Below are 26,886 nucleotides of genomic sequence, written 5' to 3'. Positions count from 1 at the left end.
CCACAGGTGTGGCCATATATATATATATATATATATATAGTGTGTGTGTGCGTGTGCTTGAGAAAGAGAGTGTATATGTATACAGGAATTAATGCCGCATGCCACACTAAGGGATGGCATTAGAACAAGAGAACTATTTATTTCCATATGACTAACTCATGACAATGACAAAGTTAGCCTATAGTTAGAATAGTTAATATTATGTGTCGGGAGACATGTTTCTACAATATTTTCTTAGCCTCTTTGCTTCTATTTTCAATGCTGAAAACTCCATCTTGTCCTGCTTTACCTTTACCCTATATTCCTCCTTGGAAAACACTTGTGGTGCTGGTAAATAACTTAAGCTTAAGAACAAAGACCAAAAGGCTTTAACCTTTAACCATAAGTTATTCATGTGGTCAGCTGATTGAGGACATAATGCGTTGGTCTAGGCATGCTGGACCTGTGCAGATAGGCATGCGTTTGTGCAGCTTGATATGTCCTGTTAAGATAAGAAGAAAATGAGCCTCATGGCCTCAAGGGGTTTATGAGGGGTTGTTAGCAGGATATGCATCAGCAAGAACGAGGTGCAAACCCAGGCATGCTAGGTTGCGCAGATAGGCATGCCATCTGCACAATGGTAGTTCTTTAGATGCTATGCATAGATAGCTGACGCCAGGCTTTCTCAATGCAAAAGATTGTTAAATGCCCAAAGGTCAGAGTAAAGGCTTAACCAGCTACGTGAATTTTAAAAAAATTAAAAAAAAAACTATATTCTGTACCTATAGCCCCCTCCTCACTTGGCACAATACTAAAGAGCACAATAAAAGAGTGTGGTTTCTTGAGGTGGCACTCTTGGTCCGTGAGACCTTGAGTCCCCTGGTTCCCACCTTTGATTAAGATCAGTCTCTGTGTTTTGTTTTATGTTAACCTTTTCTTAAATTTCACAGCACCCGTTCTTCAGCCCTCACCTGCTGAGTTGGTCCCGGCAATTATGATAATCTTAACCTATGGTAGAGTTACTTCATCAACTTTATCAAATGTTTTGTTCCTGAGTGGGCACCGTGTATGCTGTTTTGGATGTCCAAGTGCATCACGGCTTGTGAAGCTCACCTAGGCTGAGTTATAAAATCCAGCTCAAGGATCTTCTCCCTGAGGAAGGTCCCTAGACTTTATCCCTTTCTCCATATAAGGATGAAAATGATTTCCATCAGGGCAAGACTCTCAGTGCCAGCACAGTGCCTGGTGAATATTAGGTTCTTAGAAAATGGTTATTTGATAAATGAATGAAAGAATGTTGCCCCTCTTCTTTTTATATTCCCTTCCCCACCTTCCAGCTCACTACAGGGTATTATAATCTTTTGATCTGAGTTCCTTTAGGGTACGAATATTGTATCTTATTCCCCTGGAAGCTATCATAGTACCTGGTCAGTAAACCTTTGTTAACGGAGCTGAGGGATGCTGAGTACCATCTGCTCCTACAGAAGAAAATGGTTGGCACTCCCTTGGGAATTCACTGTTCATAAGGGATGATTACAATATCCGATTGCCATCACATGTTGGTCATCACATGAGCCAGGAGAGAATTCAAGCCTACTGAACCCCTTGGTGTAAAAATTTGTAGCTGAATGACTGCAAAGAGAATCACTCCACAATATAGAAATGACTAGATTTGGAAATATTTAGGTCAGGTTTTTTTTTTTAGGACCACACCCTCGGCATATGGAGTTTCCCAGGCTAGGGCTCAAACCCCAGCTGTAGGTGCCAGCCCACGCCATAGCCACAGCTGCGTCTGCATCTGTGACCTACACCACAGCTCACAGCAATGCCAGATCCCCAACCCACTGAGTGAGGCCAGGGATCGAACCCATGTCCCCATGGATGCTAGTCATATTTGCCAACCACTGAGCCATGATAGGAACTCCTAGGTCAGGTTTTTAATTTTGTTTTAAATTATATTTCAAAGCATCTTTTGGTACCTGGATGATGCTGATTGTTAACTCCTCAGCAACAATTTGGAGCTTAAATGTAGCCTTCTTGGATAGTCCATGAGACCGGCATTCCAGCTGCAGCTATTTCCTGGGATGGCTCTGCTGTAGATGCCGCAACTGTGCTGTGTATAAACAGGGATGGTTCCATACCCAGCTCCCAAACGGAGATGTTCTTTCATCCCATGTGGTTTCAAATGCAAGTTGATCTGCTGGCCTGAGAGGAAAACAATTAAAAAGACTCTACAGGAGTTCCCACTGTGGCTCAGCAGCTTAAGGACTGCAAGCAGTGTCTGTGAGGATGTAGGTTCAAATCCTGGCCTCGCTCGGTGGGTTAAGGATCCAGTGTTGGCAAAAGCTGCCTCGTAGGTCACAGGTGAGGATTAGATCCAACCGTTGTTTCTGTGGCTGTGACCTAGGCCAGCAGCTGCAGCTCTGATTCAACACCTAGCCTGGGAACTTCGGTATGCTGCAGGTACTGCCCTAAAAAGGAAAAAAAAATTTTTCTAATTAAAAAATTACAAAAAAAAAGACCCTATGAAATGGACCTGTGGCTTTAGGAGATAATGATACCCTCAAGGAAGAAAAATCACATGAGGTGCATTCCTCATTGTGTAGTGTCTGTGAAAGTATTTGTTTCCCTAGACTGGACACTTTGCCCATCCGGTGGTCACCTCAATTAAATGTGCCTGCATTGCTCTTTGGGCAACTGGAGCTGTGTATAGGCAAACAGGAGTGGCAGCAGCATCCTCTGCAGACAGGTGCAGGTAGTCCCCTCCCCTACTCTACTTCTTCCTGCAACATTAAGGGACTCTGTATGGATTAAAAAAAGAAATTGCATGACCAAGAGCATGCAAGTAAACCAATTTTGTTCCACAGCCTTTCTGTGTGAACCTTCTCATGCAATATTTACCTAGTCTCTAAATAGTCTCTCTCCCGCTTCTATTGTCTAGTCAGCATTTCTGCAATTTAACTTCTCCCTGAACTAATCATGATTGCCAGCTATTGAACCAATGCACTATTTTTGGTGGCTTGTCTGTGGACATTTAGACAGGGTAGGCAATTTTATTGCATTATTTTTCCCCTTGAAAGTACTCCATCTTTTTCGGTTTCATGTTGTGTGCTCTCGGATGTCAAACTTCTTGAAGACTTTTTTCTAATTCTGAATGAATGTCAGTATAAGAAATCATGAGCCTCAAGTGCAAATGCATTTTATTTACTGCTAAACTTACTCAGGGATCTTGACAAGAATTGCTCAGAGCAACCTTGAGTTAATGTTCCAAAACAGTTAACAGTCCTATTGGTTGATGTGAGTCATTAAGTGGCTGACACAGGGCGAGAAGAAGGTTGAGGACAACTATATCTAAAATCGATATCTCCTAAAGCCTTTTTTCTTTTCTAAGGATGAAGTTTGCTGTTCATGTCTCCATACTTGTTTTCCGCCATATTGATTTCTCAGCTCTACAGGTTTGGGTGATGAGATACTTGGCCTTTGCCTTTTTCCAAAAGACTGATAATTTTTCCTCTTAGACCAAGCTGCCATATTCTCCTTCCAGGTCTTAACACTCTAGGATTTTTTTCCTCCCATTTATAACAACCAATGGTCAGCATAATTTTGAAAATTTCTCCAATGTTTGTAACCAGTGCCAGGGGGTGCATATTCAGGTCTGTTCCTTATCTGTAATTCTGAAATCTGGAAAGCTCTGAATGGATGCCAAGGCTTTTTATAACCTATAATAATCTTACATGGTAAGACTGTTCATATCTGATGCTGTAGAAATATTAATATGGTTGCTTTAGGGTGCTGTCTCAGGTTCTACTAGGGATGTTACAGGACACATCATAGATAATTTCGTAAAATGTGAAAAAGTAAATTCCAAAATATACCTGATTTGGGGAGTTCCCTTGTGTTGCAGTGGGTTTAAGGATCCGGAAGATTTCTCACTGCAGTGGTTTGGGTTGCTGCTGTGGCTTGCATTCGATCCCTGGCCTGGAAATTTCTGCATGCTGTAGGCTCCACCGCCTCCCCCGCACACACAGAAAAAAATCAATTACACCAAACTCCAAGAATTAGGTTGGGGAATTGAAGACCTGAACTCATGCTTTTTCACTTACCTGTTCAGTTTCAGCCAAAGAACTGAATTAAGGGAAACGACAAAACCATGGATGCAACTCTCGAGGCACAGCAGTGGCAATGACCCGACTTGCTCTCTACTTCAACAGGGACGAGTCCCTCCCTCCCTCTTGACTGTCCCCATCTCAACACCGGGCTGCTCCGGCCAGGGTATTAAATGACGCTTAACCCAATTACCAACATATTGCTTTATTTCTTGGTGGTAGTAAATTAAGGCTTTCTAGAGTCATACAGCACGCAGTGATTCGAACATTAGAATTTAAAAAAAAAAATGAGCATTCAATTTAGCAGAGGCAGGAAGGAAACAATGTTTAAAAACAGATAAACTTCCTATTGAGGCTTTTTGCTTGGTCTCTCAAAATCTGCTGAGCTGTTTCCCCAGGAAGTTCTGTCATACACTCATATGACAAGGGGGAGCAGACTGGATGAAGAGAAGACTGGGAAAAAAGAAGAAACTGGGAAAGACAGTATATGCTGGGCCATGGTGTGCAAGTCAGCTTCGTCTCATGTTTGGAAGACAGTTTAGGTGCTGTGCTCAGGTGGTGGTAAAGAAGGTGTTTGGAACTGGATGCCTCTTTGGTTCCGGGAGCCATGTGAGATCTTTCCTCTCATTCTGAGAGTACTGAACTGGCTCCCTTGGCCAACCCCAGTATCAAGGGTCAAGGACAATCCTTTTTGACTCTCAAATTCTGAGACTTTAGTCAGGGTCATAAGTCACAGAGCAGGAAAATGCTATACCTTCAACTCTTTTTAAGGTTCTAAACCTTGTGACTCTCACTAGAGACAACCCCCAGCCAAACAAGTCCTTTCTCCCCATGACAAACAGCCTTGATGGCACCTCTAATTTGTGGATGGTGTTGCTTGGGGAGGAGGCCATATTTCATACCACGCCATCTCACTCTATCTCCTCCTTCCCAACTTTAAGACAAAGGCACACAGGGAGCCCACAGTGGGGGTGCAGCTGTCAAGTGGTGGGCAGGCTTGACTGCCATCCCATCCCACGTACTGTGCTTGGAGGTGCAAAAGTTCTGGGTTTCGATGGTGGATCCTCTGAGAAAGAAGTGGGTGAACTGTTTGAACTGCTGGAGGAGGCAGAGAATAATTTAAGAGAGGTCATGGGGTGTATTAACAACAGGCAATTCAATTTCAAGAAAACGAGCGATGGAATTTATCCTGGCATCCTGACTTCACATGCATGAGGCTAACACATGGATTTCTTTCCAAATAGGACCACTTAAAATGCACACTTGGCAATGACTTCAATGTTCTATTCCCAGCACCTGGTTGGTAGACCAGCGCCTGAGTCTTGTCCATGTGTTCCCTCTTCCATTCGTGTGGCATTTTTAAGGGGACAGTCTCTCAATAACCTGGAAATCTGCTCTGTATCTTTTTGATAGAGGACCCGCAGATTGTTGTAGGGGAAGGTACACAAGGTGGCAATTGGCACAATTAAACATTTAGGACTTAACCCTAACAGGCTTCATGTGATGAAATCTAAATGCACAGTAAATAGATAAGACAAGTAGAAATGTGACCTGAATCACAAAGAACAGAGGCATCTGCTCCTGCCAGCTGCAGGGCAGATGTGAACATGTATACCACATGTGCACTGAGAGGATTAGAAAAGCCCTGGAGGATGTGTGCTTTCTCGGGCCTCTCTTGTTAATTAAAAATGGTGAGGGTCTTCCCTCCTATTTGAAAGCGCTCAGATCAACTTGACTGGGGGGAATGTGGGTTTTGCTGGGATGAGGAATTCCATTGCCTCCATAAGATGGTGTGGAGTGGGGGTGATGCCCAGAATATTTGGGTACAAAAACCATCTATGGAGCGAGGCAGAAGAAGATGGCCAAGAGACTGGAGCACCAAAACAAACAGGATGGGAATGATGCTCAGAGAGGAGTGAAAGACACACAGGATGCTGGTGTTGGCACTTCTATTGAAAGCATCCACAGAAACAATCCCCTTGAAAGAGGTAGGTGCCTCCTGTGCTCTGTGCTAAGGAGCTTCTGTTTATTGACATCTCTGTTCCCTCAGTTCTAAAATAAGCATGAAGCTAACCCTTTGTTAGATCAGAGGATGGCCTCTGAGTCAGTGCTGGAGGCAGCCACCCAAAGAGGTTGAGTGCTTTGCCCAAGCACACCACAGCTGACAAGTGGTAGAGCTGGAGGGGAAGGATGCAGGCCTCTAACTCCATCATGCTGCTTGCCACAAGTGATTCTTTAAAAAGATTTAGAAGACATACCAGGTGTTGTGACATTTATTTAACAAGAATTTGGTCATGTGTGGGATGGAAGAGTGTGGTTTAGGCCAATCAAGCAGTTTAAAGAGAAGGAGATCTGGAGAGAATTATTATTCTGATGAGGTGCTGTTGCCCTTGGAGAGGGAGGGGTTGGTGGGTGGTTGGGATCAGGGTATAGGTCCCTGGGGATGTGGCCAGGAGGAAAGAGACAGAGAGAAAGAAAGGCGTTTTTAAAGACACTGCAATCAGCTTTCCCAGGTAGATCTTTTTGAGAAGAGAAACTGCCCATGAATGACTTAAGCAAAGGAAAAAAAAAAGCTCCTAGTAGAAATTTGTCCCCCCACCCTCCTTTCCTGGACCTCTGTTGCCTGTGAGAAATTAGGTATAAGAAAAGCCAGATTCCTAAGAACCTTCCTGGAAGAAAGAGCTGTTATGAGTGGGTGTCGGTGCTTACACATATGCTGCTTAAAAAAAAAAAAAAAAAAAAAAATTTTGTTTGGTTCATGTTTGTATGAAAACAGCGGCGGCGGGAAGCTGTCCCTTCAGAAGAAGGCAGGGTTGGTGTGCTCAATGACGCAGCGCTTGCAGTGGCGTTTCACAAAACGCAGGGCCTCCACGGACACCTCGCAGTCCTGGACGTTGAGCATCTGCAGGTCGAAGCAGTTGGCCGCCACGATCTGCAAGCCCTGGCCCGTGATGCTCTCGCAGGACTTGAGGCTGAGTCGCTTGAGATTGAAGCAGTTCAGGGCCAGGCACTCAAGGCCCGTGTCGGAGACCAAAGGGCACTTGCCGATGTCCAGGGACTTGAGTTTGGCGCAGTTCTTGGCGAGGTACTCCACGCCGTGGTCCGTGATGCCCTCGCAGCCCCGCGCGTTGAGGTAGCGCAGCTTGCTGCAGTACTTGGCCACGTAGCGGATGCCCACATCAGTGACTCGGCCACAGTGGGCGATGCTGAGGTACCGCAGGCGGGACTCCAGCTTGGCGATCTCTCGCAGGCCGAAGTCGCTGACGAAGCGGCAGTCGCTGACGCTGAGCTCCTTGATGGAGGTGCAGTAGATCATCAGGTAGCGGAGGCCCTCATCGGTCAGGCGGACGCAGCGGCGCAGGTACAGGTGGGTCAGCTGCGTGCAATGTGCCGCGATGGTGTGCAGGCCCTCGTCCTCCAGCACGAAGCAGTCTGTCATGTCCAGGTAGCGGATGGAGATCTGTTTGCCATGCAAGGGGGACAGTTTAATGGAGGCCTCCCGGGTCAAGCTGATGCAGGTCACTTTGGAGCAGCCTACGCAAAGAGACAGAACACAGGCTCAGAGCCATCTCCGACGCTGGGGCGGGGGTGGGGCAGGGGGCTCGCCTTTACCGATTCCTACCCCTCTCTGGATTCAGGACGCTGCCCTTTCCCTTTTCGGCCCCTACAGAGAAGGAACTCAAGAATACCCGTTCATTGCATCATTTAACTTTGGGTTTCAGAGACTTTGGGGCCTTAGAATTAGACAGTGGTTCCAATTCCACCCCTACTTGCCCGACATTGAGCAAATCAATCCTTCTCAGTACTTCCATTAAAATAAGGATGATCACCTTCCCTGCAAGGTGGCGCTAAAGAACAAATGAGACCATGTTGTAAATATCCTGCCCTGGCCCAGGAAAGTTCTGGAAGCTCAGTAGTAATGGTTAGTTCTTATCCTACAATGGTCTCTGGTCCAAAAAAAGGGACCACAATCTGAGTTTGGCAGAAAGAGCACTGGCTTGGGAGTCACAAATCAGTTCAGATCTACTTTCTATGGCCTCAGAGAGGAGGCTTAACTTTTCTTTCTTTTTTGCTATTTCTTGGGCCGCTCCCGCGGCATATGGAGGTTCCCAGGCTAGGAGTCTAATCGGAGCTGTAGCCACCGGCCTACGCCAGAGCCACAGCAAGGCAGGATTCCAGCCGCGTCTGCAACCTACACCACAGCTCAGGCAACGCCGGATCGTTAACCCACTGAGCAAGGGCAGGGACCGAACCCGCAACCTCATGGTTCCTAGTCGGATTCGTTAACCACTGCACCACGACGGGAACTCCGAGAAGGCTTAACTTTTCTGTCTCAAGACTGCTCTGAAATGGGAATGAGTAGCTGGCATACCTGCACTAAGGGGGTATGATGAGGATGCAACCAGATCATGGGTGCAGATGTGTTCTGAAAACTACGGGAACTATATGTAGTTAGTTGTCTAACAAGGTGGCCGTCTTGTTAAGGATTCAGTTCAATCTTTCTGGCCAAGGAAGAACAAATGTGTTTTCCAGATTATTCCTCTGGCCCCTCAGCCAGTCTCCCTGCCCTGCCCTTAGCCCCTACCCTCTCTTTTCCTCACAGCTGCCGGACAGAGTCTAGAAAACAGAACTCAAATCATGCGCAAAACCTTCAGGTGGCACCCATCTCACTCCGAGTGTTAAATCTCACATCGAAGGGGGCCTCCAAGGACCTGCACCCCTGTGACCTCTGACCTTATCTCTTCCCCTCCTCTAACCCCACTGAGCTCCTTGCCGGTTCCCAGACAGCTGCAGCGCCCTCTGCCTCCGCGTCTGTGCACCATACAGGGCTTCCCTGGAGAGCACGGTGGGCCACCCCCACTTCCTTGGGTCTCAGAACAAATGTCCTTATATTGCAGAATTCTTCCTTAGTCACCCTCTATGAACTAGTACCCCCTGCCTCACTCCCACTTTGTTGGCACTTTATCACTCTGTGGCATTCTATATTGATTGACTGATGTATGTATTTTGTGTCCTCACGTTGGAATGTAAGCGCCTGAGAAACGGCCTCTGCACTATTCACTGCTGTATCCCTTACACTTGGTTCCTAGCTGGAGCTCACTAAGTACCTGTTCAATGAATGAGTGAATGAATAAACAATTTATAGAGGGCTAGAATCTTTTATAGAAAGACACAATGGGATAATCCAACTTGCAATATTTAAATGTCAAAATTGAAATGACTTTGGCTATCACTGAGGTAAATCCACATTGAAAAATTGATTGTCTAGTTTATAGTTAATTATAATGCCTTTTATTTATGTGGAATTATGAAATTTACAAAGTGCTTTTATAAACTTTTTTTCACTTGATTCTTTTTTTTTGGCTGAGCCTGGCATGTGGAAGTCCAGGGTTCAAACTGTGCCACAGCAGTGACAATGCCTGGACCGTTAACCACTAGGCCGTCAGGGAACTCCCTCACTTGATTTTTAAAACAATCCATTTTACAGATAAGGAAGTGAATGCTCAGGAAGATATTTTTAGATGTCTCTCCAAAACCTTGTTTCTGTCTTCCCTTTCCCTAAGAATATGTGTATATAAATTTTATATGTATACATTTACCTTATATGTTACATGATTCTTACATTTTACAGGACACATGAAACACTCATTACATTGCATATTTCAGTTCACTGTATATTACTATTTAAAATATATACAGAATATTTTAGTATGTGATATAAATAATTAGTGTGCAGAACCAATACACATTATATAAAAGCATATGTATATATATCTCTTATCCCACTGCGCACTGTCTATATACTTTTCATTTTCTCTGTGCTCTTCCTGGGTCCCTCTGGCAGTTCTAAAGCCAGGTGCCTCACCTCTGGCAGCTCTGAGCCTTGGCCTATCACGTCATCTCCAAGGCATCTATGCAACCACAGGATAGTGCTAATGGGGATTTTCCTCCTTCTCCTGGCAGGCTGCCCAGGAAACCCTTACAATATTCAGGTCCTGGGAATAATGAAGTTCACAAGCCACGTGCTACAAAGTCAGAGAATGCCAGGAAGGAGCACAACATACATTCCAACCCTGAAGAACAAAGATGTGACTTGTCAGAGGCTGCCCTGACAAGGGCTCCCAATGGGCTCCGTGGGCTCCAATGAGCTCCGTGGTTTTGCATAAGGCAGTTGGTACCCTCATCTGTAACTCTGAGATCTTCCTTTGTTTTGGCTTTTTCTCTACAATGACTGAAATCCTGCTTATGCTGTATTTATGTTCACAGTAGTTCTTGCCCATCTGTGATGCCTGTGAAGACACTATTTTTTTCAAGAGCATATGACAAGCTTTGTTCCTAAAACTCCTAGTTCCGGTTTCTTATTTTTCAAAAAAAAAATTTAGTAAAATCTGCTATACTCCAGGAAGGATATTGTATTTGGCCCAGGGAAATATATACCTACTTTTTGAAACTGAGCCTCAAATTTAATGAAATACTAGTTTAGCTCAATTTTGGCTAAGACACCATTTTGATATGCTTGTATCATTTTAGATCAGTAATTCAAAATTTCAGCTTTAGGAGTTCCCGTTGTGGCTCAGCGGAAACAAATCTGACTAGCATTCATGAGGATGCCAGCTTGATCCCTGGCCTCACTCAGTGGCTTAAGGATCCGGCATTGCCCTGAGCTGTGGTGTAGGTTGCAGACGTGCCTCAGATCCTGCATTGCCATGGCTGTGGCGTAGGCCAGTGGCTACAGCTGCAGTTTGACCCCTAGCCTGGGAACCTCCATATGCTGTGGATGAGGCTCTAAAAAGATAATAAATAAATAAACAAACAAACAAACAAATAAATAAATTAAAACTTCAGCTTTAGCTTTAATTCTTACAGATCTGCTAAGTTTAGGTTGAAAAGAAAATAAACTGGTTCATGGTTCAATAGGTAAATCTGTGGCTGGTGGATGGCAGTGATACATTACAGACATGGAGAGAGCCTTAGAAATCATCCAATTTAACCTTTATTATTATTATTTTTAAATGAGGCATCCCAGATTCAGTGAAATTATACAATTTATAAAGTCAGACTAGGGAGAAGTTTCCTGATTCAAGGCTTCTAATATAGCAAGGATGTTAACAAATGACTAGTGTAACATGTGACTGATGAAGTGCACGAGAGGTTTGCAGTAGAGATGTCTTCATGAAGTGAATATTCAGACAATGGGGAATCATAAGTCTTAAAAGCGGATATCTATATGGGGATTCTTGGAAGAGAGAAACAATCTGAACACACAAATAGGGAGCCCAGGTAGTACAAGGTAATTTTAGCATGAGTAAATTCCAGAGAGGGGAAAGCATGGAGGCAGAGCGGGAGTGAGGAGTGGTCACGGAGTAGAGGATAGGGTTTAATGGCAACTAAAATGGGAGTGGTCCATTGGAATCAGATCTTGGGGCCGTGCCTTAACATTCAGGTTAAGGAGTATGGATATTACACAACAGGGAGTGACCAGCCTGGGCTGAACAAATCTGTGAGGTTTAGACTCCAGTTGAACTGCATCACTGGTTTTCCAGGGTCTCCAGCTAGCAGATGGCAAACTGTAGGACTTCTTAGATGCCGTGATTCTGTGAGCCCATATCTCTTAATAAAACTCTCTACATATAAACGGTTGGTTCTATTTCTCTGCAGAACCCTGACTAAACATTTACAAGAGGTGGTATGTGAGAATGAAAAAACATTAGAGTTAGTTATAGTAACTTTCAATGATTTGAAAAGATGACTTTCAAGATGGGCTTGCTAGAGATGGGAGGGGCAGTCTCATGGCCCTCTGGGGGAATTACAGTTTATTGCCTTTGAGAAGGTGGCCCTGCCAGAGGCCAGCTGTGACAACCAAAGGGAACAAAGGCGTAGGTGAAATCACAACAATTTCTAGAGTCCCTCAGAAGTGGAGGGACCGTTTGGAGGTGGTGATACAAATCCATCCTTATGGCTTGTTGGTCCTTTCAAGTTCATCTGCCCAAAAATACCCATCACCACCCCTGCCGATATGTGGAATTCTGTGCTCTTGGTGAGTTAAGAGAATCCCTTGGGTACGTGTCTTTATATACATGGATCACAAGCGGTCATGGGGATGCATGCAGGGAAGAGACACAAATACATTAGGTCCTGCAGTCAGTAAGATTAAGAGAAAGGAAGGGCACCAAGGCTTATATAATGGTCAGCAAAAGGGCCAAGCAGCATCCGCTCACTCCAGTTAGAAGCCCTGAAGTTTCCATTCCCACATTGCCAAAGTAATTTCTGCATTTCAAAAGGGCAACAAAGAGGGAACACTGTGACTTTCAGCCTGTACGGAGGGGGCACGGAGAGCCCCTCTAACAAAGATGGGGCTTCCAAAATGAGTCATTTTCTAATCTGAGAAAAGAAAATGAGGTGTTTATAAAACAGGCACACAATGTTCAGAATCTTAGAATGCTAAAGAATCCAATCCCTTAGCCTCCTCCCACAGCACCCCCCCCCCCTTTTTAAAAATGAAGAGGAAACACATCTAGAGAAAGCTGCAAATTGTCCCAAATCACAGAGTTTGGAAACTAGTTTCTACCACATCACAATGCTTTCTCTTTCCAGAATTCCTTGGGGGAAAAAATGTAAGAAAACCTCTTTGTTTCCTGCTTCTTTATGCCAACAGCTGCTCATGACTAACTGAACATACGGATACTATGGTTTTGTCCTGAAGCCAGCTGAAGGAGGGGAGCAAAGAGTTGCTTTCCAGCAAGGGAAAGAATCTGCGAAAAATAATTGACTGTCATCTGAAATATTTTCAGATGTCGGTTTTCAAAAGCGAGAGTGAGCACAGAGCGCCGACTTTTACCTCAGATTTTCTTGAAGGCTATCATTCCCCTCAGATGCTTGTAAATCCCGAATTCTGTTTATTAGCTTGTCACAGAGGTTTTTACTTCTGGACCCCTCCCCCGCAATCCCTGAGGTGGTGGCTCACTCTCTTTATTTCTTTAACTCCCTGAGGCATCTCGCACTTTTCAGCCTCTCGAATGTTTGAATGTTCGTCTTTTAACTGGGCAGCAGATGAGATAAAGAAAGGCTGTTAGTCCGGCTGGATCCGTGTCTGGCGCCTAAGTGCGAGTCTGGGTTTTAATTCTTCCTGCCTGAGAGGAGATTTCAAGCAAAGCAGCCATACTGGGATTTCCCTAATTTTTAGAAAGAACTAAAGGTTCCACTTGGAGGGCCCTACCTCTTCCCTCTGTAATCCAGAATTCTGTTTGAGAAAAGATGCAAAATCAACCCACAGGTGAGGCGAGTAGGGGTGAAATATGAGGAGACTCTTGGCCATGATGGATTTTTCCCTAATGTCTACAAGATGGCCAGCAGTCCTAGGCATGGCCCACAGCACAGACTCAGCCAGACCCAGCTCTCAGGCTCCATGGAACAATAACGAGGGGAGGTCAGGGCAGTTTCTAAACTCTTTTTTTTTTTTTGGTCTCTTTAGGGCCTCACCCAAGCCTTATGGAAGTTCCCAGGCTAGGGATTGAATCAGAGCTGCAGCTGCCAGCCACAGCCACAGCCACAGCAATGCAGGATCCAAGCCATGTCTGTGACCCACACCATAGCCTATGGCAACACTGGATCCTTAACCCACTGAGCGAAGCCAGGGATTGAACCTGTGTCCTCATGGATATTGGTTGGGTTCAGGTTCACTGCCGCTGAGCCACAACTCGAACCCCAAAACTACTTTTATTTGAGTTAGATCGTTGGCTCCTGTTTATTTACCAGTAGCTATTTCGTTCATTATCTATGGTTGCTTTGAAATTACTTTGAGAATTATGGGGAGAAGACTTAACAGTCACACTAACTTGACCTGGCGAACAAAAAGCCACCTCTCAATCCTCTAAGAAGTTGACATCATCTGATGAAATGGATACCTCTGGCCTGCAAGGTCGTGATTCCAGAAAGTTTTCAGGAAGAAGAGCCAGCCTCCTTACCGTCATTCCCAATGGCTATCACAAAGGGAACCCTTTCCAGGTGACAACGTCCTCTACTGCACTGGGAAGGGCGACGCAGTGGCAGGTCACTGGCCACGTACCTGACACGTCCAGGTGCTCCAGGTTGGGACAGAGCGACACCACGTCGAAGACCGCCTCGTTGGAGATATTGTAACAGCCCGAGACTTCCAGCCGCCTCAGCTCCGGGCAGCACTGGGCGATGGTGTAAAGACCTCGGTCCGTGAGCCGCCTGCAGCCACTGACGCTTACGGTTTCCAGCATGAGACAGACGTTGGGTGTGTCCTGACAGAGTCTGCGGGTCAGCACCTTGAGGGCGCGGTCCACGTTGATGGTCTCGCCCGTCAGGCGGATAGTCCTCCAGAGGCGCGGGTCCCAGGCCAGGTTGTACCAGCGGCGGCACACGCGGGCGCAGCGGCACAGCTGGTTGGTGGGCAGGAAGGAGAAGACCTGCACCATGGCGTGGTCCGGGAGCCGCTCGATGCTGGCCTGTTCCTTCTGCGGCCGGGAGGCCAGCCGGATGAGCGGGTGCGTGAGGCGGGTCGGAGGCGGGGAATGGACCATAGCCACCGTCTCCCCGGTGATGGAGGACGAGGAGGTGGATGAGCCCCTTCCATTCTGAAACCCCGGCAGGTTCGGTGGACATATCAGGGCTGGGCTGGGCGTGCTCAGTGTGCGCATGCTCAGGTCGGAGTCTGGCAAAGGACAGAGAGCAAAGGGTTAAGTAAGGATGGCCTGAGCCGAGCCCCGGGAAGGAGGCAAGAGAGGTGACACTCCTTCCCAAGCAGACCCCTCCTCAATCCATCACCGGAAGTGGAACACATGCACGTTTCACCCATTCCAGAGAAAGGGCTAATCCTCCAATAGCTACACCAGTGGGCCAGATAAGAGGCACTGCTGCAGTGCCATATGGATCTTGTCTCTGTTGCAATTACTCAACCCTGCAGTTTTAGGGCAAAAGCTGCCAAAAACAATACGTAAAGGAGCGGTGATGGCTATTTCCATAAAACTTGTTCTGTAAAAGCAGATCAGCTGTTTTGGCCTGAAAGCTATAGCTGACCTCTGATCTCCACAAAGGGTAATTATAATGGGTACAACTTCAAAGTTTCCTTATTTCTATACTGGGAAGAAAGCTTATATATTACAAACACAAACTGATTTACTTTCCTAATTATACTTTTGTTACGCAGATGATTCTGCTTTATTTACAAAAGAGAGCAATGTGTTTCACAAGAGGAGAAACAGGTCAGTGGGTTCAGAGAACACTGGCTGTCTTTTCTCTCGCCTGCCCCCTAGTGTCCAGTCTCCTATCTTTGAATAACTGGTTCCTCAAACTCTCTGGTCTGGATTCTTGCCAAGCCACTCCGCTTCTTTCCTTTGTTAGACTAGGCACTTCGGATGGTATTCCCATGACTGGAGTGTCTGTGGTAATACTTATTTTCCTTTTTTATTAATAATTCCTCCCTTTGCATTTGAATAATTTGACTGTACTTTGGAACCAGAAACCAGAAAGATCACTTCATGAGGATACAAGTGATTTTTAAGTTAATGAGGAATTGAGAGTTCTCTACAATGCCATTTTAAGTCTGCTCATTTCATATATGCCCCCAACCTTGATATATATAATGTGTGTGTATGTGTATATATATAATGTATATATGAAGGAATTTATTCTATGTATAAATATATTGATTTTGCATATTTAGATGGGTAGATTTATTTAGGAAGACATTCTTTTTCTAAATATATATATATTTCACACACACACATTCCTTTATTTGTGAAGTAAGTAGTTGGTCTAGGTAATTTTAAAGTCATTTCCAGCTCTAATTATAGCTCTAAAGATGTAAGCAAAAATTCCACCCTTGTGTGCTTTTTCACATTTTGTACCTTGGGAATTTTCAAACACTCGTTTTTTCAAAGACCTCCAGCAATAAGATACAACACAAGAACTTCTAGCACAGGACACCTCTGCTATCTATTTGTAGTTTTCTTATTGATAACCTTTTTCTCCTTCTATGTTTTCTTTTGAATTTACTTCTCTGCCACCTCACACTGAAAATATCCTACTCATGTCCGCAACTTTGCTCCTGAAGCATCCTTGAACTATTGTCTGTCTTCCTGCCACCTCCATACACATGCAGCTTGTCTGCTGCTTCTTGAAAAGCAGACACCTTTTGTGACTGGGCACAAATGCCACTTCCTCTAATAATACTTTCTCAGTGTCTCTGAGATATAATTAGTCCCTTCCTTTTTGAAATGCCCAATCTTTGTTATAGGTATGTGTGAATTTATCTTTCCCTAATGTTCTAGATTATATTATTTTTCTCACTTTTGCATCTCTCCCTATATCCCCATATCCTTTGTCATGTGTCTTTGCAGTCTTCCTAGGCAGAGTTTATTTTGGGGGGCCAGCGATGTTGGCTTCGGCCATGTGACTTGCTTTGGCCAGTGAATGGTAGGTGATATGATTTTTCCAAAGCTATTTGTGTGGTGGGGCTTGCCTCACCATGAGGAGAACATGCTCGGCTGGTCCAGTGATCGTAGGAGGTGAGAAGCCCATTATCACATCAGCTGAGCAGACAGAACTAACCCCAACCTGTAGCCTAGAGCCGAGCTTACCCAAACCCAGCTGAGTCAACCGGTGCCCAGGTGAAGCACAGATGTGTGAGCCAGAACACTGACTTTTGGGTGATTTGTACCACAGCATTACTGTGACAACAGATGATGGACACCCCTCCTATTATACTCAAAATTCCTGTGAGACAAGGATCAAATCCGTTTCTTATTTGTGTCCTGGAAGCACCTGACATGACTTATGGTGCATAGTACGTGCACATAAATGTCTTAAATTGAAAGGAAATATTTATATGTTTAAAAAAGGCTAATTTCTAGCTTGCCATGTACTTCTGTACCAGGTGGTACACATACTGCATTTTAACTCATTCATAAGAAAAGAAATATGTACTTCTCTCTGTTGTAATCAACTAAAATAAATAGTAAAAATCTTTAAGAAAACCCTTAAGTCTAAACCACTTAGGGATTTCAAAACTGCTACCCAAGCTACCATGGTACATTACATGAACTCCAACAGCTGCCTATGAAGTGAGGGTTTTTCTTAGGCAGGTGAACAGCTTATTTTGGACCAGAAAGGAAGGGTGAGCTAGGCTTTCAGCTCCGACACTTTAGCAGCTGTGAGGGCTCTGACTCTCACTTGATGCCTACATTCTGTTCATTCTGAAAGAGAAGGCACTTAACAATGTTCTGAGGACACCTGCACAGCTTGATTGAGGTCGCTGACAAATGAATTATACTTCCAGTGTGGGTGGAGGTGGATTCCTAAAACCTTTAAAACCTGCATCTATAACTGGTGTAGTTTTTATCACTCTTTCTTACTCCCAGCACTGGATAATAGTAATGCATTCAGATTGTCCGGCACACTGCTGTGCATTTAGTAATGCTTTTCATTTTTTCTTTCTTTTCTTGGCCAGTAATCATGCCCTAGCATTACTGAAATTCACACTTAGAAAGAGATGGCAGTCTGGCACCTCTGGGGGTGGGGAACTTTCAGCCCTGGGAGGATGCAGGAGCACAGTAAAGACTCTCCTATCTAGCACTGAGAAGTGGGATTTTTAGCAGTAATTCATGATTCCTTTGCACTGCTCGTGAGATGGGGAGAGAGCAGGGGAGTCTGGGAGATTTCGGCCAGGAAAGCTGGATGCCTCTTTTGCCAGACCATACACAAAGATTCTCTGAGTTTTTCCTACTTATTCTGCAGCAGATCAAGAATCCTCAGAGAATTTCTGAAAGGATACTATTTATCATAATAGAATAAACAGCACCTGATAATTGCACAAATAATGGAGCAGGACGAGTAACACTATGGCCTGTTTCTATCCTTTTCCAATTCACATGTTGAAATGTTAACCCTCAAAGCGATGGTATTAGGGGGTGGGGCAGTGATTAGGACAGGAAAGTAGAACCTTCATGAATGGGATTTGTGCCTTTATAAGAGGGACCCCAGAGAGCTAGCTTTCACTTCTGCCAGGTAAGGTGATAGTGAGAAGGCAGACACCTATGAGGAAGTGGACTCCTGCCAGACATTGAATCTACCAGCTCCTTGATCTTGGTCTTCTAGCCTCCAGAACTGTGAGAAATACAGTTTTGTTGTTTATAAGTCATCCAGTCTGTGGTATTTTTCTATAGCAGCCTGAACAGAGGGACAGAGACAAGTCACAACTAGAGATACATATTTGGATGTTGTCACAAAGGATCTTTTCTTAATATTTTATATAAAGAAATATATATCTGTATATATTTGGAGAAATATATAGCTTTTCATCAAACACATGCACAGGTTACACATATAAACACATATTTTTAATTTGGAAGTAAATATTCTTCTGGATAAAATATGCATGGCTTGCTGCAGTCTGTCTCTGTCTTACCCTTTTGATACTTAGAGACTTTTACTGTCCCAAGGTATGCTTCATAAGAACCAGAAGTAGTTTCTCTACAGAGACCTAACAAGAGTGCCAGAGTATAAATGTCCATGTGTCAGGAAAATAGAGTATGGCATCCAATTCAAAACAAGGAACACTTCCACCTACCAAGTCCAATATTCCATTTGCACAAGGCACTGCAGAAAGAGTCAGTCCTCTTTGTACATACTTTTTCCTCCTATGTTCTTTGCACAGGACTGGCAGCTAAATGAACCTTGGCAATAGCTGCTAATTTTTCTGATAAGAGTTTAGAAATGACGACCTGGTACCCTGAAACCAGAACACACACTCAGAGAGGAAAAGATCAAAGACAAGTACTAAAGATGGTAGAGTTGGAAGAAACTCAAGACCTTCCTCCTGGCCATAGGACATTGCAGTACAAACCAAAACAGAAAGAAAGCTGACTTCATTTGAAGCTAGAATTGGAAATTTAGAATATTTTGTAGGAATGAACACATTTTCTTCTGTGAATACCTATTCCAAATGAACTTCCACCTATCCGATGCCTTGAGGGCAAAATGAATCCCCATTGGGCAACAGCATAGTATAACAATACCTCTGAGAGGATGTGACATCCTTGCTACTTATAATACATTGTATACTTTTGATACATTTACATAAACATTAACCATTATACTACACCTTCCTTTACCATCTCCCTAGGCAAATGGTGAGATGCGTGGATAGTATAGGGAAGAACTCTACCCTGCCAGGCTTTATTTTGAGCAGGGAAAAGAGCACTTGCAAAAGTGCCAAGTGACACAAATGCAACTTTCTACAGAAAAGAAACGCATGGACTTGGAGAGCAGACTTGCGGTTGTCGAGGGGGAGGAGGAGGGAGTGGGATGGAATGGGAGGCTAGGGTTAATAGATGTAAACTATGACATTTGGAATGAAAGAGCAATGAGATCCTGCTGTACAGCACAGGGAACTATATCTAGTCACTTGCGAAGGAACATAATGGAGGATAATGTGAGAAAAAGAATGTATGTGTGTGTGTGTGTGTGTGTGTGTGTGTGAGACTGGGTCACGTTGCTGTACAGTAGAAAACTGACAGAACACTGTAAATCAACTATGATGGAAAAAATAAAATCACAAAAAAAGAGTGCCAAATGAAATATACATTTCCAAAAGCTTCTATCAAGAATCAAATCCACTGATGCCCGCATCCAGTGTCCTTAAAGTCTGAGAAAGTCCTTTTGATGACTGGAAATGGGAATTGCGATGAAATGGCAGAGCAGCTTATTTAAAAGTCCTCCTTCCCTGCTGCTTCTATGGTATTTACATAAGGCACACACGGCCCTCTTGGCCAGAAACACTGCAAAACAATATATGCAAAAGCCAGGGAAAAGAGCACTTGCAAAAGTGGATCATTTATTTGAAGATCATTGTTTGAAGATAAAATGTCCCCTGAAATATCAGAGCAAGGAAGGCCCCAAACTCTTAGGAGACAAATACATTTTCCGAACACAATCTTCAGCATGTAAAAGGTCAATGGCTCTTTTAATTTACCAAGACTGCTGTTTATTCTGCAGACATTCTTTCAGCCAAATTTTTTCAACAGTAAGTACATGAATTGATACTGGAATCAGTTAAAGGTAGACTCAATGAGTTAATTTGATGAATGGTGGAATGAAAGGATGGACAGACAGACGAAGCTACACAAGGAAAAAGTATAATGTCTACAAAAAGGACACACGTGGTAAATTTCAAATATAAATATGGAAATGGATATGACAATGTAAGAATCTAAGAAAGATAAGGATGAACACATGTAAATGTCATGAAAACAGAATAGGAGAATTTAGGCAGAAATGAGCATCATTTTGCCGTAGGACATGTATTTTGTGGTCTGAGTCTCCTAATGATATCAGAATGCTAAATATAGCCCCCAAATTGAAATATAATACAAAAACACAAACCACTGATATCTGCTGGAAAATATGCAGACTAAACTGCAAGGAACACATAGGGGTAGACATTGGGTATTAAATTCAGTAGGTGGGGTTGCTGCAGATTCTTGGATTACAGATTTAGAGGCAGAAAAGAAAGTGAAGAGCTATTCATCCTTTGGATCATTTAACACACATTGTCTCTGTTGCCTGAGTGCCCACTTGGGTCTGGAAGGGAGGAATTTTTGCATTTGAGTAGATTATAAAGCAAATGTTCCTAACCCACCTCCCTTCTGCACCAGAGCCCCTTTCAAGCACCTCCACAGCAATGACTCTGCCCTTTCAAATTGCTTGTAGTCTTTAGAGAGACGGAAATGACTCTCCATTGAAAATGCATGTAAATCACACAAAATCCAGAATGGAAAGAATAGAAAATATATCTAAGAAGGTTTGAAAAGATACATATGTCCTAACGTTCACTGCAGCACTATTTACAATAGCCAAGACATGGAAGCAACCTAAATGTCCATCAACAGAGGACTGGATGAAGAAGATGTGGTACATGTATGCAATGGAATACTACTCAGCCATAAAAAGAATGAAACAATGCCTTTGCAGCAACATGGATGAGCCTAGAGATTATCGTTTTCAGTAAAGTAAGTCAGACAGAGAAAGACAAATATCACATGAGATCACTAGTATTTGGAATCTAACAAAAATGATACAAAAGAACTTTAAAAGCATAAACATACTCAAAGATTTTGAAACCAAATTCATGGTTACCAAAGGGGAAATGTGGGATAGGAGGGATAAATTAGGGGGTTGGGATTGACATATACACACTACTATGTATAAAATAGACAGGTAACAAAGACCTATTGTATAGCATAGGCTAATCTACTCAATACTGTGTAATAACCTATATGGGGAAAGAATATGAAAAGGAATGGGTGTGTGTATGCGTATAACTGATTTACTTTGCCGTACACCTGGAACTAACACAACTTTATAAGTCAACTATATTCCAATAAAATTTATTTTAAAAAAAGAAAATATATTTAAGTCTGAAAAAGAAGTCAGTGTTCAGAAGTCCAAGGTAAAGACAATGAATATAGACTCCCCCAGTGGTGGAAAACATTTGAACTTATTTTGGGTAAGCATTCAGATTTTCTCTAAACAAGGCTAATATATAATTATATTTTTTATATATTGATATTTTCATCTGCTATCTAAAATAAGAGACAGTGGACTCTTTCAAGCTAAAGGACTAGCGGCTCCATTAATAATTTAAAACATTTCCAAGTATGTAATTTATGTGTGAATAAGTTTTATGTTCTTAAATTAAATACGTAAACGATACCAATAAGTATAGCTTTCTTTCTGTGGGAAAAAAATAAAACCCAAAACCTATAAACTTTTATTCTCATGGTTTCAAAAATCCTGGAAGTATTATTACATCTTTAGTAATTATAGTACAGTATCAAAAATATTCAAGGCATCTCATGCATACATGCTTATTAGACACATTTTCTCTTAACTAGATAGCTGCCTGTTTTGTACAAGTTTTTATTTTCAAACCACTGCTGTTTACACTCCAGGAAGTCATATTTACATTACACTGGCCTTTCAAAGTCAAAATTTACAAAGCTACTCTGCATTTTCCTCCTCTGATTACCGAAACTTTTGTGCAAGATGCTTTCCATTATAAGTTGTCTTTCTACTCAAGAACTCTTGCCATAAAAAGCAAAGGTCCTTTTATTAGCTTAAACTTAAGCTTAAAAAAATAGCTCTATAAAACCTGCTAGTGAAAGAAAAAAAAAAAAACACCCCACAATCTAAGGGATCTTTTTCTTGTTTGATTTCAAAATATTTTCTTTTAATGTGGTTCACCTCATATATACACCCTAGAACTTATTTAAGGTATAGGTTGCTATACAGTGGAAATTTGTACAGACAAGGTTAATCTTTCATATTACCTGGAAGGAGTTACCTTGAAGACTCAATTGTTCTTTCTGGGAATGTCACCCAAAAGCTGGCATCCCTAGGATCAGATTAAGGCTAAGACTTGTCCAAGAACAAAACCCCACTTTATCAGTTACCTGGGTCAGTCCTATAAGGGCAGAGCTATGGTGATTGGTTCTTGAAATTTTTACGAGGATGGTGAGGGGATCACGGGGATACAGTCTAGTCTGATTCCTGGATCGTTATATGCCTAAACACCAGTTCCTCAATTTATCCAGTTTTTGACTCTAAACTGAACTAACTGAGTATGGATTCTGTTTACACTTTAGTTCTTCTAAAACGGAACAGTCACACTGCCAAGGAAGGTTTCAACACACATTGCTCTAAAAGTCATAAAAATAATCAATGACATGTGCAGAATGGAATTTTGGGGATCTATAATGTAGGTTGATTTTTGCCTGCAATGCTGAGTATCCAGCAAGGATCTTTTAGGAAATTTATTCCCAAGGAAATATCAAGAGGCCACTGAAACTATGCAGGGGTCCTGGATTATAATTCACCAGCCTCCTTATGGTTTTTTTCTATGTCGAAATGATGACTTCTTAGTACTTTTTTTAAATCTGTAAAATGGCAAAGGTCAATGACATTACACTATTTATACTCTTTAATGGAATGTAGGATGTTTCATCCTTGAGAAAAAGTACAATTGCTATTAGATGTTACCCTTTTCAAAAGGTGAGGGGATATTCATATGGTAGAACATGTTTTTAGAATCCCTTTAAACATCTGTTCATCTTCCTTTTTAATAAAAAGAAAGCAAGCTTTGGATTCAACTTCATTGACAGGCAGCAGTATTTATCTAGTATTCAGTAATATTTTTTATGTTTTTTTTCAAATTGTTCATTATAATTTTTTTAATTTAAAAAATTAGGAGTTCCCATTGTGGCTCAGCAGAAACAAATCTGACTAGTATCCATCAGGACGCAGGTTTGATCCCTGGCCTCTCTGAGTGGGTTAAGGATCCAGCTTGGATCCTTACTGCTGTGGCTGTGGTGTAGGCCAGTGACTACAGCTCCAATTTGACCCCTAGCCTGGGAACCTCCATATGCCGTGGGTACAGCCCTAAAAAGACCAAAAAAAGTTATTTAATTAAGATAAGTGATACTGGTCTTTCAAGTGATATTGTAATGTTTGGTTTTCAAACAATAATTTGAGTTTAATTTTAAAAACATTAAGTGAATGGTGGCATTCCTGCTGTAGTGCAGTGGGTTAAGAATCCAACTGCAGTGGCTTGGGTCCCCACAAGGCATGGGTTCAATTCCTATCTCGATGCAATAGGTGAAAGGATCTGGCTTTCCTGCAGCTGCTACATAGGTTGCAATTGTGACTTGGATTCAATCCCGGCCTTGAGAACTTCTATATGTCATGAGTGCAGCCATAAAAATATACGTATATGTATATGTGTGTGTGTGTGTATATGTGTATACACACACATATACACATACCTACATACACACACACACATATATTTAGTGAATAGCAGTACAGGTGGTGAGTAGATATGTCAAAAATCTTGATGGCATGTAAATGTCTCAGGTTTAGGAAATGTTAAGATGGAAAGAACACCAAAGGCAGATGAACTTGGATTCCTGCCTCTGCTTTACTATGTACAATTGCATCATCTGAGATAAGTTGCTGAAATTCCAGGGGAAACTCTAGTTCCTCTTTCATAAAATAGAAATTATTCCACTCACTTTACAGAGTAGTTAGGTGAAAGTCTATTAAAAGTGATACTGTTATCAGTAGAAGTGTTTGACAAAAATTAAATAATCTCTACTGAAGACTTCATGGAGGAGAAATTCTGGCCCTCCTGCCATGGGGCTATGTTTTAAGGGGAATACTCTTCTGGATTTCCTAGATCCTCTCAGCCTCAGAAATTCCTCATTGTTGTTACCATAAACCTTCGAAACGTCTTACAGGTCAGCATGTTTGCGTGGGGGGAGAATAAAGATAAAAATTCATGGTTACAGCACAGTATGAGCAAAATATGATGACTGCATTTATTGACAAAAGAATATTGTAACCGTGAATGCCTTTTCTCATAGTTTATTTATTTTTTTTAAAATCTGTTTTTCAGAGTTCCTGCTGTGGCACAAGGGTTAAAGCCAAGTGGGATGCACTGGAAGTTTGGGGTTAGTATATGCAAACTATTACATTTAGAATTGATAAGCAATGAGGTCCTGCTGCATAGCACAGGGAACTATACCAATCACTTGTGATAGAACATGATGGAAGATAATACGAGAAAAAGAATGTGTGTGTGCGTGTGTGTGTATGTCTGACTGGGTCACTTTGCTGTACAGCAGAAATTGACAGGACAATGTAAATCAACTATAATATGAAGATTTTTTTTTTTTTTAAAAGAATCTCATTGCAGCAGCTCAGGTCATTGCGGAGGCTTGGGTTTGATCCCCAGCCTGGCACACTGGGTTAAACGATATGGCATTGCTGCAGCTGTGACTTGGATTGGGTTCCTGGCCAGGGAACTTCCATATGTCGCACTGTAGCCATAAAAAAAAATTTGTTTTTCTATGATACAGCGGACTGCTCTTTCCTTGAAATTTCTCCTGTGGTTCTGCAGTACCTTTCTTTCTTCGCTTTTCCCTTCCCCTCCTCAGGAGCTGTTTTCTCACCCCTGCTTCTGCAGTGCACCACTCACACACTGGTGTTCCCAGAGAGTTTCATCCTAACTCTTCCACTGGCATCTCCCCCCATCCCCACCTTTGTGGACCCATAAGCTCACAGGGCTTCAGCAATTGCCTCTAAGTTAATGACTCCACAGACTCAAGTGGAGTCTAGACCAAGTTCTCTGTGTGTCTCTCCCAAATACACAGAGCCAAATAAATATCCCCTAGACCACTGCTTCTGACTATGGTAGCCACTAGCCATCAGAGACTACTAGAAATTAAATGTATTAACATTAACCTAAAAATTCAGCTCCTTGGGTGCACACTCCAGAACTGTGAGACATGTTCTGTTGTTTTAAGTCATCTGGTTTGTGTCGTTTATAACAGCAGCGTAGAAAAGCAATACATTTCTTTCCAAACTTTTTAATTGGATATTTACTATGTGCTAGGCATTACCTAGGTAACAAAGTCTAATTGTTTTAGAATGTGTAGGAGACTGTTCCCCCAAACTCACATCTTAAAGCCCATGCTCATGTTGCCCTCCTGGCTCAGAAGCTCTCTTCTCCCCGCAAGCTGGTATATTCCCAGTCGCTGCTCAAGTTTGCAGTAGGAGGTCAGCTTCCCCATCAAGCCTTTCCAGAACCACCCAGCCAAACTATTAAACTACTTTTAGGGTTTCCATGGAATTCTAATCTATCTGTACCATAGTCCTTTTCACACAGCGTCTCTCTCTCCCCACTGGGCTGTGAGCACCTCGAGGCCAGGTGCTGTTTCCTTTATCACTAAGCCGATCTGGAATCTCACCTGGATTCAGCTTTCCAGGAACTGCCCACCTCACGCCCCAAAGGGAATGCTCTTTGCTTGGTCCTATGACAAATCCCTTTCCATTTTCTTCTGGTTGGAGCTGGAAACATTTTAGAACCTACAGATCTTCCTCATCTTATGAAGGGATTCTGTGCCAACAAACCCACTGGAAGTTGAAAATATCTTAAGTTAATGCATTTGAGAAAGTGCATTTGGAGCTCCCGTTGTGGCTCAATGGATTAAGAACCTAACATGGTGTCCATGAGGATGTGGGTTTGATCCCTGCCTTTGCTTAGTGGGATCTGGCATTGCTGCAACCTTTGGCATAGGTCGAAGATATGGCTTGGATACGGTATTGCTGTAGCTATGGCGTAGGCCTGCAGCTGCAGCTCCAATTCAACCCCTAGCCTGGGAACCTCCATAATCCGCAGGATTGGCTTTTAAAAAAAAAAAAAAAAGAGAGAGAGAGAGAGAGAGAGAGAGAGAAAGAAAAAAAAAAAAAAGGAAGAAGAACAAGAAAGTGCATTTAATACACCTAACCCACCAAGCATCATAACTTCGCCTAGCCAACCTTAAATGTGCTCCAAATTCATACATGACCTACAGTTGGGAGACATTACTTAACACAACGGCTATTTTATGGTACTGACTATTTCCTGTAACGTATTGAATACTATACTTACAGTGAAAAATGGAATAGCTGTGTGGGTACAGAGTGGTTGTCACTATGTTGGTTGTTTACCCATGTAATCACGTGGCTGACTGGGAACTGAGGCCCAGCACCATGAGAGAGCACGGCACCGAATCTCTCCAGCCTGGGACAAATCCAAACTCAAAATTGTGTATCCTTTTTACACCACTGTAACAATGAAAAATCTTAAGTCTGAGACCCCTGTACTTGGAACAACCAGGTGTTTCAGATGGAACAAGCTGGCATGTGTCTCTGCTTTATCAACGTTTCATTTTTCAGG

At 42.9% G+C, this 26,886-nt stretch overlaps 1 protein-coding gene across 3 annotated transcripts in view; it reads right to left on the bottom strand.

Moving 5' to 3' along the window:
- Positions 1–4,274: 4,274 nt before the first annotated feature.
- Positions 4,275–26,886, bottom strand: part of FBXL7 (F-box and leucine rich repeat protein 7) — a 408,940-nt gene continuing 386,328 nt past the window's right edge. For 2 of the 3 annotated variants that reach the window (XM_003133850.7, XM_085001736.1), the window contains 2 exons: positions 14,152–14,763; positions 4,275–7,619 (listed from right to left, as the gene is read on the bottom strand). In XM_003133850.7, coding sequence (XP_003133898.5) covers positions 6,883–7,619; positions 14,152–14,763 — 1,349 coding nt within the window. In that variant the 3' untranslated portion in view covers positions 4,275–6,882. Of the gene's footprint in view, positions 7,620–9,438; positions 10,849–13,689; positions 14,764–26,886 lie in introns of those variants that run through there. The other variant, XR_014830807.1, reaches the window with a different exon arrangement.

Source organism: Sus scrofa, chromosome 16, assembly GCF_054392235.1.
Source record: "Sus scrofa isolate SSC_HxYL_T2T_F1_AM1 chromosome 16, Sscrofa_HxYL_maternal_Yorkshire_Landrace_v2.0, whole genome shotgun sequence".
NCBI lineage: Eukaryota > Metazoa > Chordata > Mammalia > Artiodactyla > Suidae > Sus > Sus scrofa.
This window is presented reverse-complemented; position numbering and strand designations above follow the sequence as displayed.